Source organism: Vipera ursinii (genome assembly GCF_947247035.1).
Source record: "Vipera ursinii genome assembly, chromosome: 1".
Lineage (NCBI taxonomy): Eukaryota > Metazoa > Chordata > Lepidosauria > Squamata > Viperidae > Vipera > Vipera ursinii.
Window position 1 is genome coordinate 269951964 of NC_139512.1, and position 20900 is coordinate 269972863.

Consider the following 20900-nt stretch of genomic DNA (forward strand, 5'->3'; position numbering starts at 1 on the left):
GCTGAAAATTAATAAAGCATCTCAGATATTGTTCAAGTACATTATTAAGTCTTTCAGAAGCTCCGTCCGTCTGAGGATGGTGACTAGATGACGGTCCTTGGGTGGTTCCTAAGAGGGATAAAAATTCTTTCCAAAATGCTGACGTAAATTGCACCCCTCTGTCAGATATGATGCGTTGTGGTACCCCGTGCAATCTGTAAATATGCTGTAGAAAAAGTTTTGCTAATGCTTTTGCGGTCGGGATTTTTTGACAAGGTATGAAATGTACTTGCTTAGAGAACAGATCTGTGACAGTCCAGACTACGGTGTTTCCATTACTTTCTGGCAGTTCTACGATAAAATCCATGGCTATTTCTTTCCATGGGGCTGAGGGGTTCGCCACCGGTTGTAACAGACCTGGCGGTTTCCCTTGCAGTCTTTTGGCCATCGCGCAAATTTGACAGCTACCCACATAGCTTTCTATGTCCTTTTTCATAGATGGCCACCAAAATTGCCTTTTAGTTAAGTGTAAGGTTTTTACCAAGCCAAAGTGTCCTGCTGATTTTGTATCATGGCACAGTTGCCCATTCATCACTTTCCAAAGACTTCCTGAATTCTATTCCAGTTTGGCTATCTGCCTTCGGCTTCATTTTTTCTTGTGCCCTGGTGGTGACTGGTGCTGCCAGTTGTTGTTCCGGTACAAGTGGTTTAAAGTCAGTAACACTTGTGCTGTTATATTGGGGCATGCGGGGTAATGCATCTGCCAGGAAGTTCTTTCCCCCCGGTAAGTGTTTGAGAGTGAAATTGAATTGGTGAAAATGTTGGGACCAGCGGGCTTGCTTAGGAGTGAGCTTCCTGGGCGTTTTTAGTGCTTCCAAATTCTTGTGGTCTGTCCAGACCTGGAAAGGTATTTTATTTCCTTCTAAAAATTGGCGCCATGTTAGTAATGCCCACCTCAACGAGAATGCCTCTTTTTCCCATATTGGCCAACATTGTTCTGTTTCTGTGAGTTTTCTGGATGTGTATGCGCATGGTTGCAACGTCCCCCATCATTTTCTTGTAATAGTACGGCTCCTACTGCTACATCACTCGCATCTGCCAGTATTACAAAAGGTTTGTCGGGATCTGGGTGTTTTAGGACAGGTTCAGCAGAAAAAAGTCTCTTTAGCCTCTCAAATGCTGCTTGACACTCCATTGTCCACTTTACAGGCTGGCTGGATTTCACGGGGGACCCCCCTTTCGTTTTCAACAAGTTTGTCAGGTGCATGGCTATTTGGCCAAATGCAGGGATGAATTGGCGGTAGAAATTTGCAAACCCCAGGAAACTTTGCAATTGCTTCCGTGTGCGGGGGGGTGCCCACTCTAATACTGCCCTAACTTTCTCAGGGTCCATTTCTATGCCCTCTGGGGATATGCGATATCCCAGGTAGTCAATTTTTTTCCTGGTGGAATTCGCACTTTGATAGATTAGCATATAGGTGGGCAGCTCGCAACTTTTTCAGGACTGCTCTGACTAGTTTGATATGTTCCTCTTTGGATTCTGTGAAGATAAGGATGTCGTCCAGGTAAACCAGGACCCCCTTATAAAGGTGCTCCCTAAGCACGTCATTAATTAATTGCATAAATACTGCGGGGGGGCCTTGCAGTCCAAATGGCCGTACTTTGAACTGATAGCAACCCAATGGGCAGTTGAATGCAGTCTTCCATTCATCTCCTTCCTTAATCCTAATGCGGTAATATGCTTCCCTCAGGTCTAGTTTAGTGAAAATCCTTCCTTTCGATAGGTGGGATAGCATATCCTTCGATTGCATTCACTAATTGTATTCAAATTCCTATAATCTATACAACAGCGGTAAGAACCATCCTTCTTTTCCCTGAGCAGAACTGGGGCAGCCACTTTGGGTCTGGCAGGCTCAATGAAGCCTCTTTCTAAGTTTTTCTTTATGAATCTTTCCATTTCTGCCATTTCCCTTGGGCTCATGGCATACATCCTGGGTTTTGGGAGTTTTGCCCCAGGTTTGAATTCTATAGAACAGTCAGTGGGGCGGTGGGGGGGGGAAGCTCATCTGCCCGTTCCTCGCTGAAAACCTCAGCAAGGTCCCTGTATTCCTCCGGTATCTCTGGTAACTTCTTCTCTTCCCCCACTGCTGCTGCCTCCTCCCTCTGGTTTGGGGGGGTGCTTTTGGAGTCTAAGTTCTTCTGCCCCCCCTTTGGGAAATTGAGTTCTGCTGTCCTCCAGTTTATCCCGGGGTTCCATTTCTTCAGCCATTCCAGTCCTAGAATCATTGGGCATTCCATGCCTGGGGCCACTATAAACGTTATGTCCTCCTCATGGGGCCCCAGTGATAGGTGGATTGGTAAAGTGGCTAGGGTGGCTGGTTCCCCCCCCTGCTATTGTCCCATCTAATTGTCTAAAAGAGATTGGTTGTTTTAGCCTCCTCACTGGGATGCTCAATCTCTCCACCAGCGTTGGGCTGATAAGGCAGCAGATGCACCCAGAGTCTATCAGAGCTTTTATTTTGGCTGCTTCAGGCATAGAGTCCTTCGGGAGAAGGGCGGTATACAAATTAAATTATTAAATTAAATTAAATTAAATTAAATAGAGGAAGCTAATGCAGGTTTGCATCCCACCAGGCTCAAGGTTGACTCAGCCTTCCATCCTTCCGAGGTAGGTAAAATGAGGACCCAGATTGTTGGGGGCAATAAGCTGACTTTGTAATAATGCCGCTTGGGGGGTGAAAGCCCTAACAAGCAGGCATATACATAGAATGACGGCTACTGTTAAGCTTGTAAGCCGCCCTGAGTCTTTGGAGAAGGGCGGGATATAAATGTAATATAAATAAATAAATAAATAAAATATAGTCACTGTCTTAAGTATGGGTGGAAGGGGTCCACTTACCAATGGTTCTCCCTCTGAGCTGTCTTCCGAGTTGTCCACCATCCCTGCGGTGCAGGCCGGAGTCCAATCCCAGTTCCTGGCAGGAATTGTGGACTCTACAGCCTCTGTCCCCTTCATGGAAGATTCTTTTGTGTTGCCTTGGGACTTCCCCGGCTTCTTGGAGAATGATGCCTCTGGTTTTCATGGGGTGCTTTTGAACGACATTCTGCAGCACGGTGGCCCTCTCTCCCGCAGTTGAAACAACCCATCGAATTTTTGGCTGTGGCTGGTGGTTTTTCCCCCTCGCGTGTTTGCTCGGGTGGCAGGCGGCCCCATGGTTTTCCTCTGCGGTGTCTCTTCAGTAGGTCTATTTCCACTTCCTCCGCCAGGATGTACCAGTCATCGAGATGGGGTGGATCTCCTCGAGGCAGGCAAGCGTCATACAGGTCATAGTTTAGACTGTCTTTGGAGTGGCTAAGGAGTATGTCTTCTGGCTAGTTCAGCTTGCTGGCAATGGCTCGGAATTCTTGGGTATATTCGGCCACTGCTCGCCTGCCCTGCCTCACCGTTTTGATTCTCTCCCGGGCCTTACAGTCAGCCAAAGGATCCTCGAACCGCCGCCTCAAAGATGACATGAATCGGTTGAAGTCGTCGAGTTCTGGGGCGTTGGAGTCATGCAAGTTCACCACCCAGTCTGCAGCCGATCCGTCCAGGGCGGATTGCACAATTCGGATGCGTGTTTTGTCACTAGGGATATCCTGGCCGTATTGTTCCATGTAGCTGAGGACTTGGGTTAGGAAGAATCCCAGTCGTAATGGCTCCCCCTTGAATTTGACTTCCAGGGGCGGGAGTCTTTGGCTGGAGCGTTGTCTGCGCCGTGGCCGGTATCGCTCCTCATCCTGGTCCCCGTCTGTGGTTCTGGGGCAGGGGTACTGCTGAGGCAGCAATTCCTGTTCCATTGGACGGCCCCGGGGTTTCAGGTGCTGGATCCCCTCACCTTTCCAGTTGCGTCCCCAGGCGCTGCCTCGGTTGCGATTTTCAGCTCTCTCCTCCCTTAGTGAGCTCAGGGTTGCTTTCATCAGATCAATGGCCTTTTCCAGGATCCGCTCCTCCTCACTGGCGTGCAGTGAGCTCTCCATCTCCTGCCTCCATTTCGGTTGGTGGTAGCTCCGTCTCAGGGTTACTTCCCTCGATGCCTTTTACCACTCACTTTTCCTTCCAACGCCCATCGACCACCGGGGTTTTTGGTCGTACTGCTCCACTGCTTCTTCCCTGGGGTAATATGCTGCTTCAGCTTCCCATCGTCTCTGGGATTCCATTTGGGGGGAAGACTCCCCCTCCATGGGGCTTCCCTCCTCTCTTGTTTCGTCGCCAGACATTGTATTTGTTGCAAAGTCCCCTGGTAAGGTTTTCCCTTCCAGGTTGACTCTTATAGCAGATCCCGTCTACTGTCAGGACCCACCTCAATCCACATCTTAGGAAATAAGAACTCTTGGATGCAAGTTTAGTCCAAAAGGAAAATGTTTACTAGGATGGAATCGATTGTGGCAATACAAGACAGAATCTAACAAAGTTACATTTCAATCCTATATAAAGCATTCCCATTTCAACCCCCTCCCCTCATCCATTTGGTCAGGCTCCCATCATTTTACTTAGGTGTCAGGCCCTTCCGTGGGAAAGGGAACTCTTCTTGTTTTTATTGTTATTGCTTCTTCCTTTTTCAGTTGTAAATAAAGATGTGATCCAGATCTGTCTCTCCCCCTCCCTCCCCCAGATTAAACGTTTCCCTGGTGTTTGAAGATCGCCTATTTCAATCTAAGTAACCGTCCTCTCCCCCCCACCTCGGAGAGATGGCAGAATCCCCAGAATAAGCACAATGTTCTACCTATACATTTATGAAATGTGATATAAATGGATTCTGACAAAATCATTGCTTTTTGGTTGAGTGAACTATTTATTTTAAAACATGATAGAGTTTTCAAGATATTGTAAACTTAATCCATAAGTACAACTTTCTTTAAAAATCTGTGATAAATGTTTCTTTCCTTACTTAACAAGTGAAGCCAAAGTTTACCTGGCTTTTTGATGGCCTTTCCCATTATTAATTGATGCTTGGCAGATGGTCTACGACAGGGGTGTCAAACTGCCAGTCCATGGGCTGCTTGCATCATGCAGAGGCCGCGCCTATCCCAGCTCCGGCAATGCGAAAAAAGTCATGATACATCGCAACACGTCACATGACGCAGCGAGTTTGACACCCGTGGTCTAGAATATATCACTAATCACAGCTCTAATACTGTGTATAATATAAATATATATTTAATTCAAAATAATTGTATGTGCTGAATAAGAGTCAAGCAAAATTAAACTTTAGAAAAAATAGTATGAAATGTAATCTAGTAAAAATATATTCCACATAAACACATATTTGCTAAATGGATAAAAATGCCCTGCCTTTTTTCCTGCCTTCCAGGACATGGAAAGTAACAGGGCAGATGTTGTACTTACAGTTCAGAAGAAACAGCAGTTAGCATATAATTTAGAGCTTTTTAAAATAAAAGTTGATGGTTACTTAAGTAGATGTCAGGATGAGTTTTATGTTTTTTTCATACATGGCAAAAGTGCAAAGATGTTGTTGACAGTGGGAACCAGAAATGTAATGTTGGTGCATTAAGTGAGAAAAACATCCACAGAGATAGACAGTATAGTATTTTTTTTTTCAGAATGATGCCAGACTGGCCCTTGTTTTCAGAATTGGCATTAATACCATAACTGAAGAGGAAGAGTTCAGGATAAATGCACATATCCTGTCTACCTTTCCATTTTTGCTAAGCGCTTCCAACACTATAAAGAAATGCACTTACACTTGATAGAGCAGAAAATGAGAATAATACATTTTCATTGCATTTTAGAAAAAAGTGTTTGACTATTAAGCCAGAGTTACTCTGGATAGTAAAGATTATAGTTCCTTCTATTTTTTATGAAGCAAGGCTTCAGAGTACAGCTGCACAATAATGCCTGGGCATTTTTAAAGCTCAATAAATTCACTGCTGCCAAATGTCACCACCACTAGGAAGGATCTGCAGCTAAATATTATATTATTGAGACTGAGGTATTTATGTTTCAATATGTTGATATTTCTAATGCAGGTTGTTCAAGCAGTCTTTTTTGGGATCTGTGTACTGACTGATCTTTCCAGCCTTCTGACTAAAGGAAACGACAACCAAGAACAAGAAAGGCAACTAAGAAAACTCATCTCCCTCCGTGACTGGATGATGGCTGTCTTAGCTTTTCCCGTTGGGGTTGTAAGTACCAGGAAAAGAAAGGAATTTCCTTCCAATTTAGAGATCTTGGTTGGTTCTTGGTTTTTAATCTGTTTTTAAAATGTCAATTATTTAAAGAAAAGCTCATAGTCACCAGTGCAATTTTATATATTAAAAGTGCCATTCATTTATTACATTTATAAGTGTTTCTATTTATTCATTCAATGTAATTATATTAACAAAAATGTTTAGTACATAAGTTCAGTATGGGCAATATAGGATTGCTATATAGAAAAAGGAACTGTATTTTCCAGCTTTAAATGTATAATTTATCTCTATATGTCATGCCTCCAAGTTCACATTTAGAGACACTTGTAATATAAAAATAATGATTCAAACAATTAAAAGCACTGATAATCAATATAAAGTGCGTTTGTCAGAGAAATAGAACAGCAAAAGAGCACAGAGTACTTAAAAGTTTGTGAATTGTTTTTAATTTTCAAAATTTTAGCATCATGACTTAAAACATGATCTGTTCTTTACACAAGTTCTAAAACTAAAGAGAATGTAAGTGAGTCAGAACCATTAGATTTGTTCATTTATTCACTGAGGAAAATAATCCAAAGCTACATATTTATTTGTGGTAAAAGTATATGAATCTTTGCTTTCAGTTACTAGTGTGTTCTCCTGCAGCTAAAGATTTCCAATTACTGTTAATCTATAGGATTAAAGTCAGGATTTTGACTTAGCCTTTCTAAAATATTTATTTCTTCTGCTTTGGTTGTACAACTCATCTATTTAAGGTTATTATCTTGCTACATGACCCATTTTCAGCTTCAGTTCACAGACAAGATACCCTGACATTTTCTTTAGAATTTTCTGGTGCAATTCAGAGTTCATGGTTTCCATCCCATTCCATTAATATCTCATGATCATTGATGGCAAGTTGTCCTAGTCCTCAAGAGGCAGAAAAGCAGATCCAAACCATGATACTACCACCATCATGTTTCACAGAAATGTTCTTATACACTGGAATAGGGTTTGCCTTTTGTCAAACATAATACTTTTCATTCACACCAAAATTTTTCTATTTTTGGTTTCATCTTTCTACAAAACATTTTTCCAGTAGCCTTCTGGCTATCCACATGGTGTTTTGCAAACTGTAGACTGGCAACAGTGTTCTTTTTGAAGAGTAGTGGCTCTCTCTGGGTTTCTCTGAAAGCTCCTGGATTATGACGTTTTGTTCTTGGTGTGATCTTCTGGGGAGGATAACATTGATGTCGAATGGCCTCCATTTGTACATAATCTTCCTGATAGTGGACTGGTGGAGTCCAAACGCTTTGGAAATGACGCTTTTTACAGCCTAGTGAGCCTCAATAGCTGTTTCCTGAGAAATGTTACGTTGTTCAAGTCACTCTTCTATATATCTGTATTATGAAGATCAGACTTGGTTAATGAATAGTCAGAATTCTGTACTTTTAAGTAAGGCAAAACGTCCCACATTCATACCTGCTGAAAATGCAATTGATTGAAACGCTTGACTTAATTTCTCCTTAACATGAATTCATAGTCCCAAAGAAGTGTGGGCAAACAAGCAGGGGCTACAGGCAGGTTGGGGAGACTATGGGTGGGTGGTAGGGAGCATAGGCAGGTTGGTGAGAGCTGCAAGTAGAGAGGTTGCTGCAGGTCAATGCATGGTATTAAGAGCAGGCTGGTGGAGTGGGTGCTATGGAGTATGAGATATCTGGGACTTTGCTTCTGGGAAGCCAGCAGGGAAGGTTACCAATGGCGATCACGTAATTGTGGGATGATGCAACAACTATGATAAGTGTGAACTGGTTGCCAAATGCCCAAATCCAATCATTTGTCTGTGTGAGTTTAACTACCACTGATTCAGTGCCATCCTAACTTTGAACAGGCACTGAACTGGGCATAGCTACATAACTTGGTATATCATCTTTGTATATTTTTACTAAGGTATCACTTTGTATATCAGTTTTGTATATTTTGCGTTTTCAATTTCATTCATTAGGCACATTCAGAAGGCTTTTGTTCATTAAAAGAGTTTTGCTACACACAAAGTCCTTTTCTGTTTTCTGAGATGAAGCCATAAAATCTAATAGGTGCAATTTCTTAAAAAGCACGTTTTAATACTATCATTGTAACTGAGGACAGTAATGTCTGAGTGAAATTTTAGAAAGCTGTCTTAAAAAAATTGAACAGATAATGAAAATATAGGTAAAGAATCATAAATAGGGAAAGCAAAGAATCAGTGAAACTTTTGGCAGAATGAAAAAGCCTGCAACAGCAAGGGAGGGGAAAACCAAAGAGAAGTGTGAAATATTTTATTGTATTTTTCTAGATTTCTAGAGTTGATACATCTTAAGGAATTGTTTTGATCCAGATCTATTTTTTTAGTAATTATGTCGATTATATATTGGGGCATTTAGATTTTTAGGCCATTGGGATATTGTTGAGTTTTAAGAAACGTTGAATGGGCAACTTGACTAAAATTAGAATCATTTGCTTAAGCATGCTTTTTTGAACCTACCTGTTTCATTAAAGAAGTTCTTGCCACCTGGAGCACCAGATGGTTGCAACCAATGTTCATTGGCTGACTTTGTTTAGGGACAGATGGAATTTCCTGTCTTTTCCACTTTTACTTCACTGGCAAGGTCAGTAAGCTTTCTGTGCTTCACAAAATATTCAAATGCATACCAGCTTTTTAAAATCGTCCATTAATATCAGATTTACTTTTTGAAATCTTGCACTGGAAGCTTTTGTTTAATATGGCAGTTCATGTTGATAGCTTGAATGAAATATAATCTCACAAAAATGAGAATACCTTGTTTTTATTATTTTCTCCATTGTCTAACCTTTCATTCATTCGCATGTCAACATTGCAGAGTGAAAAACATACTGCCACAAGATACTTCTTGCAGAATATTTTATACTTGCAGTGTCTTGCATCTAATACAACATTCTTCTTTTCCCTGACACAAATCTAAAGTTATATTTATCCTAACAGATTAACAAATATGTATTATAAGTTAAAAATATTGTGGACTACATAACTATTTTTATATTTTTTAAAATACAAATCTAAAAACGTATTTATACACATACACCTTTTAGATTCTCTGAATCTGATCTTCACTGTTAAATCTTCATGTGGGCCCAAGTGATGTATAACAGGAGTCTCAGTGACTAAATATTACCAAGGTTTGGTGCTAGTTTCACTTACTACATCCAATGTGTAATACATAAATATGAAAAATAATCAACTAGCTTAGTTAATTCAGTTACAGAGATAGCTAAAATCAGTTGTGTGAGTTCCTCTTAAAACAGCTGATTTGAGTCAGCCTAGTCCTATACAAATCTCATGAATTTTGTCTCCTTACATCATAAGTTATGTTCTAGAGCAGGGGTAGGCAACCTTGGCTCTTTTATGTCTCGTGGACTTCAACTCCCAGAATTCCTGAGCCAGCCATGCTGGCTCAAGAATTCTGGGAGTTGGAAGTCCACAAGTCATAAAAGAGCCAAGGTTGCCTACCCCTGTTCTAGAGGAACACAACGTCCCACTGAAATATCTGTAGACCTCTGTAAAAAAGCAATTCCTGTCATCCTAGAAATATTTACAAAACAATTTCTAAAGATCTGGATTAGATTTAATTGATACAGAATTAACAAGACACAATCTTGAAATGGATTGTGTGATCAAAATCACTCCAAGAGCTAACAAATTTTTCCAGTCACAAAGAAGTCATAAAGAAGCCCAGGAAAACATTCAGGGATTTTCACGGTTAACTGATTAACTAGACTGTGAAGAACCCTAATTAAAAATAAGATTCATGGGAAAATAGCAAGTGGAAGCCAAGGCCTACTAATGACAACATGGAAACTATTCAGTAGTTTGCCATAAAGCAAATAGATGACCCCATCCTCCAATTTTTTGGATTAATGTTCCAGAATCAAAAGTAGAACCATTCAAACTATACAGGTGTCATTATGTCTGGCAGAAACCAAGTATTGCAATAAAAAGGTACCAGCTGCTAGGCACGGAAGTAATATTGTCATGGTATGTAGAATATGCTTTGCTGCCTCAGGACTGGTATAACCTGCCATCGGTAAAGAAAGCATGAATTCTGCTTTATAGTAGAAAATTCCACAGGATAATATTAAGTCGTGATCTGCTGTATTTTAAATTTGTGTTGGTATGCCTTCCACATTTGTCATCACCTCCTTAAAGAAGCTTCCTCTGTTCCTATGCTCTCATAGTTTTGACTTGATCACAGGAAAATATACTTTTGATTTAAGGATGCAATAATTCAAACACCTACTTTCCTAGGATCATAGAGTTACTATGCAAGACAGGAAAAGGCACAGCATTTTTAGCTTTAGCTTTTTTAGGAAAGTATGACAAGTGTGGCATATGTGCATCTGCATCGGCTCTTAAATGGATTTCTGGCTTAGAGCATAAACTTCCCTAATATCAGCCAAACAAGTCATGCACTGATTCCAGACATACACGTAAAGCTGCAAGAGAACAGGAGAAGAACAAATCCAGCATTTTAGAATGACCAAGTCAGACTCTGGATCTGAAGTCCACAGAAAACCTAGAGTAGACATGTCAAACTCTTGACACACCAGCCAACACACCCTCTCCAGGTCCTCTGCGCTCATATTGTCCTAGCCACCCACATAACCCCACCCACCCTCCCTGACCCACACAGCCCCTTTCGTGCACACCCTTGTGCACCCTCTCTGATCTGTGCCATGCAAATCCTCCTTGATCTGTGTAGTGCCTGTCGTGTACCCTCGTGCATCACTGCATAGCCTCCCTGATATGCGTAGCACCTCTCATTCACCTCCTCGCATCTCCATGCGCTTTCTCTTCCATGACCCATGCCATATGTCTTGCACACCCTTCTGGACCCTCACTATGCCTCATATGCACCTGTGTGCACTCTCTTCAAACTACACCATGCCTTTCTTGTTCCCCCTCGCACTTTTGTGAATCCTAACCATGCCATCCATGCCTCGTATACACCTTGGCCTGGGACTTGCAATTTCCTCGAGGCTTCTCCACAGACTTTGATTGCAGGTTGCCAGCAGGACGTTGCCTCACCTAATGATACTAATGATGGCAACATGATTGCCATTGCTAAGCAGACTCAATTGCTTAACAACAGAAATTCCAATCCCAATTCCATTGTAAATCAATGATTATCTGTACTATGTCCAGCATTGTACTTACTCCCGTTTTATAACATCTTTATAGTTAGTGTGCTGCTAACAAGCATATCTCAAGTATGCAACTCAGTATCTTACATTAGAATACATAGAGTTCACATATTTCCTAGGCTCATTGTTCATGGCTACTCTGAGTATAAACTGCATTGAGCAAGAATAAACTGTGATATTTGTATAGTATGATTTGGTACTTAAAGTATTTCTGTTTAGAGGGATGAATCTGCTATGATTCAGTTAGTCCATACATGACACTAATGTACCAAATCTAATAGGTTATTTGTGGTTTAGAGGAAACTACTGTAATCCAGAATATTACTCTAATTGCATACAGTATAGATTGTAGTATAATAATGAATACAGATAACCCTCGATTTATGACCATTTGTTTTAATGACCATTCAAAGTTACAAAAAATTGACCATAGGGCAGTCATTCAAATTTACCACATCACTGAACAAAGGAGACTTACAATCAGTCCTTGTCATTGCAGTTATCGTAATGTCCTCACAGTCATGTGATAGTGATTCAGATACTTGGCAACTGGCTCACAGTTATAACAATTGTATCATCCTTCAGTCACATGATCACCACCTGCAATTTTCAGTGCAAGCTTCCAGCAAGCAAAGTCAGTTGAGAAGCTGGCAGGAGGTTGCAAATAGAGGTCATGTGATGTAATGCCTAGCAGCCATGTGGAATTAACTTAACAATGACAATTAAAATTTCTGCAACTACCGTCGTCCTTAACTATGGAGTTGCCAGTCCAATTTACCATTTCTAAGTGAAGATTACCTACATGTATCTATAAGCTAGCCAGCCTAGATTTAAACTAGTTTGTACATTAAAAGTACACACAACAGAACAGTAGTCACTGGTTGATGATTGATACTGATAAAATGTAATTCTTACAGTAAAAATATGACTTTATATACATATATACGTATTCTTTTCTCTTTGCCGCAGTTTGTTGTGCTAATGTTTTGGAGCATCTATATCTATGACAGAGAACTTGTTTACCCCAAGCTCCTTGATAATTTTATACCAACCTGGCTGAATCATGGAATGGTAAGTACAAAAACACTTGTTTCTTTTAAAGAATGTTAAGAAAAAATCATTTTTTTTCATCTCTAGGTATTGAAATACATAATATGAAGTGTCCATGGATGTCTACAGTACAGTATAATAGCAGAAAAATATCTGGTATATTTTTAAAGGACTAACTTTTCTATAATAGCTGTCATTTACTATTAATATCAGTAAGGAAATAGTTTTGCCAAAATTAAGGCCACAGACAAATGTGAAATCACAAAGTTATTAGCTGTTAAAATTCCCGTTTCAAACATGATTATTTATAAAATATACATAATATATTAGTTCCCATTAATGGTATTATTCAAATTTTAATATATGTGCTGCTAAAATGAGCACAAGTCCCATTAATGGTGACAAAGTATTATCAAAGTATTCTTTTAAAAAACAGCCTCATTTCCCTCCCTTCCCAACTTTCTAAAGAAAGAGGAAAAGGCTCAATATTTCTCCTATTTATGAAAACTTTATTTCTTTACTGAATATTTTATAGTATTCATGATTTTATGTATTAACTATCTGAAATGAATATCTTTACTTCATTTTTTTAAACAAGTTTTATTAGTTTTTCAATTTACAACCTATATATTTAGAACCCTGATCGGTTCCAGATGGCGCTTGCATCTGTTCCTATCTCCCTCACTGACAGCTCGGCCGATGCCTTAGTGGATGCCTGGGAAAGGGCTGCCACTGAGGCGCTCGACCGTGTTGTCCCCTTGCGACCCCTAACCTGACGCAGATCCCGGTGGGCTCCATGGTTTTCTTCGGAGCCCCAGGAGATGAAACGGAGACAGGGTCTAAAGTGCTGTTGGAGATCCAGCCGATCTGAGCCTGACCGATTGCGACTAAGAGCCTTTACAAGGTCTTATCTCGCTGCAATGAGGACGGCAAAGTCTAATTACTTCGCTACCCTCATTGCGTCCGCAGATAATCGCCCAGCCACTCTGTTTCAGGTTACTCGCTCCCTCCTTCATCGGGAGGAGAGGGAGGATCCCTTGCAGGGACAGGCCGAGGAGTTCAGTCGTCATCTTGCGGATAAAATTGCTCAGATTCGGGCCGGCTTGGACTCTGACTGGACAGAATCTGACAGGGTGGATTCGAGTGGTCTTGAAAGTGTTATCTGGACTGAGTTCGATCCTATGACCCCCAATGAGGTGGACAGGATCATGAGGAGGCTGAGCTCTACCACCTGTTTATTGGACCCGTGCCCCTCCTGGCTGGTTTATGCAGCCCGGGAGAAGACACGAGGCTGGTTCCAGGCAGTAATAACTGCTTCTTTGAGCAAGGGTGTTTTCCCTTCTGCCTTGAAAGAGGCAGTGGTGAGGCCCCTCCTCAAAAAGCCCACCCTGGACTCAGCGATTTTGAATAACTATTGTCCTGTCTCCAACCTTCGCTTTTTGGCGAAGGTTGTTGAGAGTGTGGTAGCGCATCAGCTCCCTCTGTTCCTGGAGGAAACTGATTATCTCGACTCGTACCAATCGGGTTTCAGACCTGGGCATAGCACAGAGACGGCATTGGTCGCACTGGTGAATGATCTCTGGCGGGCTCAGGACAGGGGTTGTTCCTCTGTCCTAGTCCTATTAGACCTTTCAGCAGCTTTTGATACCATCGACCATGGTATCCTACTGCGGCTTCTCGGGGCTGGGAGTGGGAGGCACTGTTTTACAGTGGTTCTCCTCCTACCTCCTGGGCCGCTCACAGTCGGTGTTGACGGGAGGACAGAGGTCCACCCCGAGATCTCTCGTTTGTGGAGTCCCTCAGGGGTCGGTCCTCTCTCCCCTCCTGTTCAACATCTACATGAAGCCGCTGGGTGAGCTCATTCGTGGTTTCGGGGTGGGGTATCACCAGTACGCTGATGATACCCAACTTTTTCTTTCCACCCCGAACCAACCCAGTAATGCCCTCACCATGATGTCCCGTTGCCTGGAGGCGGTCCGGGTTTGGATGGGGACAAACAGGCTTCGTCTCAATCCTGACAAGACTGAGTGGCTGTTCATACTGGCATCTCGGGCTGACCAGCCTTCTCCATCATTAACAATAGGGGATGAGGTATTACCCCCCCCCCCCGTTGATAGGGCTCGCAACTTGGGCGTCCTCCTGGATTCACGGCTCAGTTTGGAAGATCATATAGGAGCCGTGACCAGGGGGCTTTTGCCCAGATTCGCCTGGTGCGCCAGTTGCGTCCCTATCTGGACCGAGATGCTCTACGTACAGTCACTCATGCACTTGTGACCTCCCGGTTAGACTACTGCAATGCCCTCTACATGGGGCTGCCCTTGAGGACCACCCAAAGGCTTCAACTGGTGCAGAATTCAGCCGCGCGAGTTTTGATGGGAGCTTCCCGATACTCCCGTGTAACACCTCTTCTCCGTGAGCTACATTGGCTTCCGGTTGCCCTCCGGGTGAGATTCAAGGTGCTGGTAATGACCTATAAAGCCCTAAATGGCTTGGGTCCGGACTAAAGGGAACACCTGCTGCTGGCATCATCTTCCCATCGTCCTGTGCGCCCCCACAAGGAGGGCCTTCTCAGGGTACCGCCGGTTAATGAATGCCGGCGTTCTCTGTGGGTGCGCCTGCCCTATGGAACCAACTACCCACAGAACTTAGGACTGCCCCCGACCTTTGCTCATTTCTCCGGGACCTGAAAACTTGGCTCTTCGATCTGTTTGGTCCAGACTGTGGGGTTGTTAATTTAACTGGGTTTTAGATTTACTCTTGGGGCTTGAATTTAATTTAATTGTTTTAATTGTTTTTAATTTTTTGTATTCATGGTTTTAACTGCCCTGTAAACTGCCCTGAGTCCTACGGGAATAGGGCGTTATACAAATCCAATAAAATAAATAAAATAAATAAATACCTGGGTAGTCATCAATTGAATAACAGAGTTTTCAATACATAGTTTGGGTTACCTTATCATAACATCCTTCTCTATTTCCCTCAACATTCAATACAACGTATTTAAACTAACAAATTTCTAAGAATAGCATGGTCAATTAGAGAAAATTTTGTCAATCCAATTTCGACAGGTTATATCTATATCCTGTTACTAAATTTTATCTAATTTTGATGTTAATTATAGTATCCAAGTTTAACCTTTAACATCCCAAGTAGTATTCACAACCCAAAGTTCCCTTATTACACCAAAGATTGTATCATCTAACATACATCAATAGTTAAATAGCTAGCTTCTACCTAATAAACATTGTTTATTTCATATCCTAATACATCACGTTACCAATTGGAGAGTCTATATTTATCAATCTACTTCTACTTCTACATAACCAAAATTTTAACATCAAACATAGGATCCATAAGCCAGATTTCGACTATATCAGTATATACATTTATAGTATTTGGAATAAGCTTAATAAATACTTAAACACATTTTAATTCTATCTCACAAATATTTTCTGTTTCAGGTCCTAATAAGTCACTAATTACTAACAAAATGGCCTACGATAATTCTCTAGGAAATCATTTTTTAAATCTAACTCTAGGTTTCTTTTTTTGCCAGTCGGGTTTCCAGACCCAGGACTTTAAATTGCCAAGTAGGTCTTCATTTACTCGCATGCATATTATTTGCACTAGAGGAGGCCATCCAACCATCAGCAATATACAAAGGTTGAACCATTTATAGTCATTATATTGTTGCCATGTTAATTCCACTCTTTTTATTTGCTCTGACATCTCTGTCTGCAGTTCAGCCTGGATTCTTCTTCCATTTGGGTAGAATGTTTTGAGTAGAAAATCTTACCCAGTTTTAAGGTTAGAAATTGACTGTCCAAGCCTTCCACAGGTTGTCTTTGTTGGTCTTTGGCCTCTTCTATGTTGGCATCACTATCTTGCATATAGTGTACTTCTGAAATTGTAGGCTCCTTAGAGAGGATCAGAAGTTGAGTATTAAGTTTTTCCCTAGTTTGTTGTTGGTCTTTAAGATTGTCTGTCATAGTAGTAGTTCCTTGTACTTTAAAAATTGTAGGTTCTTTGAGTAAAGTCAGGTTTTGGATATTAGTTTTTTCAGTACTTTGTTGTTGCTTATATTCCTCTGTCTCAATAATAGTATCTTCCAACTTTATTATATTCTGAAGTGTAAGTTCTTTAGTTGCAGTCTGGGTTTCAATTTGTGACTTAAGGTTGGCATGTAAATTACCGTATATACTTGAGTATAAGCCGAATTTTTCAGCCCACTTTTTGGGCTGAAAAATTCCACTTCGTCTTATACTCCAGTCAACAAAAAAAACTTACCGAGGACTTGTGCGCAACCAAGGCTTTGGTGCTTCTGGGATTGCGCGCACCTCTCCCAAGCCACCGCCGTCCGGAGACCTGCCGAAGTTTGGGGAGGTTTGGGGAGGTGTGCGCGCACCTCCCCAAACCTCCCCAAACGTCGGCAGGTCTCCGGATCTCCGTGCCTTGCCTGCCTGCTTCTTTCCGCTGCGGAAAGAAGCAGGCAGGCAAGGCACGGAGATCTGGAGACCTGCTGACGTTTGGGGAGGTTTGGGCACCTCCCCAAACCTCCCCAAACGTCGGCAGGTCTCCGGATCTCCGTGCCTTGCCTGCCTGCTTCTTTCCGCTGTGGAAAGAAGCAGGCAGGCAAGGCACGGAGATCCGGAGACCTGCTGACGTTTGGGGAGGTTTGGGCACCTCCCCAAACCTCCCCAAACGTCGGCAGGTCTCCGGATCTCCGTGCCTTGCCTGCCTGCTTCTTTCTGCAGCGGAAAGAAGCAGGCAGGCAAGGCACGGAGATCCGGAGACCTGCTGACGTTTAGGGAGGTTTGGGGAGGAGATCCGGAGACCTGCTGACGTTTGGGGAGGTTTGGGGAGGTGCCCAAACCTCCCCAAACGTCAGCAGGTCTCCGGATCTCCGTGACCTGCCTGCCTGCTTCTTTCCGCTGCAGAAAGAAGCAGGCAGGCAGGGCACGGAGATCCGGAGACCTGCTGACGTTTGGGGAGGTTTGGGGAGGTGCGCGCGCACCTCCCCAAATCTCCCCAAACTTCGGCAGGTCTCCAGACGGCGGCGGCTTGGGAGAGGTGCGCGCGATCCTGGAAGCACCGAAGCCTCGGCTGCGCGCAAGTCCTCGGTAAGCTCCGGGCGGTCACTTGCTTCGCGTCTCCTGAGGGAAGGGGGGGCGACTGGAGCGGGCGTGTTTCCTCGCCTGCTGGGCGCCGCGATTTGCCCGGGGAACGCGCGGGCCCCGAATGGCAGTGTGGAGCGAGGAAGCGGACAGCCAGGGCTTCCCTGAGAGCCGCGGCCACACAGGGTATTCCTGTGTATTCAGGCTTGCAAAATGGCGGATCGAGCCTCTGCTGGCGGCGGAGGCTTGCAGAACGGCGGATCGGCTTATACTCGAGTCACGAACTTTTTCCAGTTTTTGGGGGTGAAAATGGGGGTCTCGGCTTATACTCGAGTCGGCTTATACTCAAGTATATACGGTATTAAATCTGGATAGACATCTCAGTGACTATAGATTGTTTCAAGTATAAGGTTATAGTCAAGCAAGGTTTGTGGCTGATCCTTCTCCATTTTTTAGTATTTATAAATAAAAAGGTAAAGGTAAAGGTTCCCCCGCACATGTGTGCTAGTCGTTTCCGACTCTAGGGGCCGGTGCTCATCTCCGTTTCAAAGCCGAAGAGCCAGCGCTTGTCCGAGGACGTCTCCATGGTCATGTGGCCGGCATGACTAGACGCCAAAGGAGCATGGAACGCTGTTACCTTCCCACCGTAGTGGTCCCTATTTTTCTACTTGCATTTTTACGTGCTTTCGAACTGCTAGGTTGGCAGAAGCTGGGACGAGTAACAGGCGCTCACTCTGTTACGCGGCACTCGGGATTTGACCCGCCAAACTGCCGACCTTCTGATCGACAAGCTCAGCGTCCTAACCCACTGAGCCACCGCGTCCCTTATTTATAAATAAGTGGAGGCTATTTTTTCAAACAAAAATCAGTAAGTGCCCACCTCCACAAGTCTAAGCCAGATTCATCTCCAGCTGTTTCAAGTTTTTATCTCAAAGCCAAGGTTAGTCCAAAATGTAAACACTTGCTGTAACAGGCTTAGCCACTAGATTTCCCCAGAGTACCTCAAATCCTTTTCAGAGTCTTTTTGTTTATCTCTTTTTTATTTCTTTTCTTTTTTAGACTAATATGTAGAATAGTCCATTTCTGTGAATATAGGAATTTTGGGCCAAAAGTAAAAAGGCAGTAAGTCGACTTCCGGTGGCTCCGCGGCGACGGAGACAGCCTTCCCGGGCTGCCCGCGGCTCAGCTGTTGTTTTTTCGCCCGAAACAGCGCCGATCAGCTGTTCGGGCGAATTCGAAGCCCCCTCCTCGGGAGAAGAGGAGGAGGCGAGCTCCCAGGTAGGGGTAGAGTTCTCCAGGGCCGCCTGAGCTTATGGCTTGGGCGGCTGAAGGATTGAACTCCCCCGTAGCCTGGGCTGCTCCCAGCTGGCCGGCGCCTCTGCTCCTGACTTCTTGGAGCAGAGCCAGCCGTCTGCGACCACCCCTGCCTGAAGGAATGACTATGGATTAAAGGAGCAGGCAGAGCGATACAAGAGGAAAAGGTGAAGAAGATTATTATATTTTACTCTCCAGCTTGATGGACTTTTTTTGGATTATAAAACTGAAGTGAAACTGCGTCACAATTGGTAAAAGATGGCGGCTAAACCACCCCCTAAAACTCTTCGGAGTGCTGGAACTTCTCCTGTGCAACAATCATTACTGCAGGCGCTGCATCCTCCTGATGTATTGACATCAAAGGACTTGCAAGATGCTCTTGAAAAACACACCCAGGTAATTTTGGAATCAATTAATGATAGATTTGTACAGATGGAGGAGAAATTGGAGAAACTGGAGAAGAGAATGGAGGAGAGGATGGAACAGAAGCTCAGGGAGATGAAGGTAGACATCTTGTCTTCAGTGTGTAAAGTGGCTCGTTGTGTGGAAGAATTGGAGGAAAAGCTAGAGGACTTGACTCAAAAGAATGCTATATTAGAAGCAAAAGTATTGGAGAATGAAGATAAAATGGACAAGGAACTGAGTCTTGCTCAATATTACCAGATGCAGTTTGCCATTAGAATTAGAGGCTTAAAGGAGAATACAAAGGAAGATCTAAAGCAGCTTGTTTCTGAGGCTTTCGAAGTAGTGTTGAAACAGCCAGCATCTGAAATAAAAGGAGGCATGGATAAAGTGTTTCGTGTGAATTCATGGATTGCTAGACAGAGAAAGTTGCCTAGAGATGTGGTGGTATATTTTGCAAAAAGGGAAACTAGAGATGAAGTTATACGAGCTGCTTATGATACTAAAGTTGTGATTGCTAATCAAGAAGTTTTGGTCTTAAAAGAAATTCCTCCAAAGATTCTAAGGAGAAGGAAGGACTTTACATTTCTTGTGCAAGAGCTCAAGCAACGAGATATAAGGTTCAGATGGGAGATCCCAGTGGGGTTGATGGTGACGCACGAAGGTAAAAGGTACCGTTTGGTTACTGTGATGCAAGCGCGAGATTTTTACAATAATGTTTTAAATGCAACGCCATCAACACTTTTGGAAGCTGGAAAGGGATCTGGAGAAGGAGTGCATCAAGAGGCCGAAGATGGTCAGATAGAAGACAACGGTGTTGGAGGAGATCAAGATACAACCTCGTCGGATGAGTCTATAAAACAGAGGGTGACGCGTGCTGCTGCAAAACGATCTAAGAAGAGAAAATAGCAGGATTTGCAGAAGTCTATGGAACTTCTACGATATAGTCAAGTAGTCAAGTATGGGAGGTGGGAAAAGGTTTAGGTGTAGACGCAAGATATTTTTATATGTGGTGGTTTTGTGGAAAGGATGAGTTTTTTTTTTCCCCTTTTTTGTTTGTTTGGAATAATTATAGATATGGGACTGGAAGAGGAACGGCCGGTTACACAAGAGTTGACTTTAAAGTTTTTCGATTTGGTTGAGGTGTTTTTTTGGTCTTTAATATATATTTAATACTATTAAGGTTTGTTTCATCCTATATAAGTTAGAGAGTGTGTCTTTTTTATTTTTTAGTTTTTTATATATATTTAATATTGCTAAGGTTTGTTTTATCCTACATAAGCTAGAGAGTGATGGATTTTAGAATTTATAGTTGTTAGTATATGGTTGCTTAGGTTTGTTTTTTTTTCTATATATATACCTTGTATTGAGCTCTGGGAAGTAGGGGGGGAGGGGGGGAGGTAGGCGGGGGAGGAGGGAGGGGGGTGGGGGGGAGGTAGGGGTGGAGGAGGGAGTGGGAAGGGGGGTTTTTTAAAGGAAAATTGTATTTTAAAACTTTTCAATAAAAAAAAGGCAGTAAGTCCAATTAATATCATTTAGTACAGGGCTTTTTCTTTTCTCTCCCAATGTAGACAAAGGCCGCTATTAAGGAGGGTGGGGGAAGAAAACAGAAATCCCTTCCCTCTCTCCTCGCAAGGGGAAGCAAATTCGGAAAGC

General features: G+C 42.9%; 2 protein-coding genes across 4 annotated transcripts in view; both read left to right on the forward strand.

The window, feature by feature from the left end:
• The window catches only part of LOC310643865 (uncharacterized protein), a 707877-nt gene extending 687272 nt beyond the window's left edge, over positions 1-20605 (forward strand). The window contains exon 3 of one of the 2 annotated variants that reach the window (XM_083368487.1): positions 20388-20605. The gene's annotated coding sequence lies outside the window, so the exon portion shown is untranslated. Of the gene's footprint in view, positions 1-7297; positions 7317-20387 lie in introns of those variants that run through there. The other variant, XM_083368486.1, reaches the window with a different exon arrangement.
• Positions 1-20900, forward strand: part of AIG1 (androgen induced 1) — a 93473-nt gene that overhangs the window by 14034 nt on the left and 58539 nt on the right. For both annotated transcript variants that reach the window (XR_014493181.1, XM_083368537.1), the window contains exons 2-3: positions 6007-6162; positions 12334-12435. Coding sequence is in view for 1 of the 2 variants with exons in the window: in XM_083368537.1 (XP_083224663.1) it covers positions 6007-6162; positions 12334-12435 (258 nt within the window). In the remaining variant the exon portion in view is untranslated. The remainder of the gene's footprint in view (positions 1-6006; positions 6163-12333; positions 12436-20900) is intronic.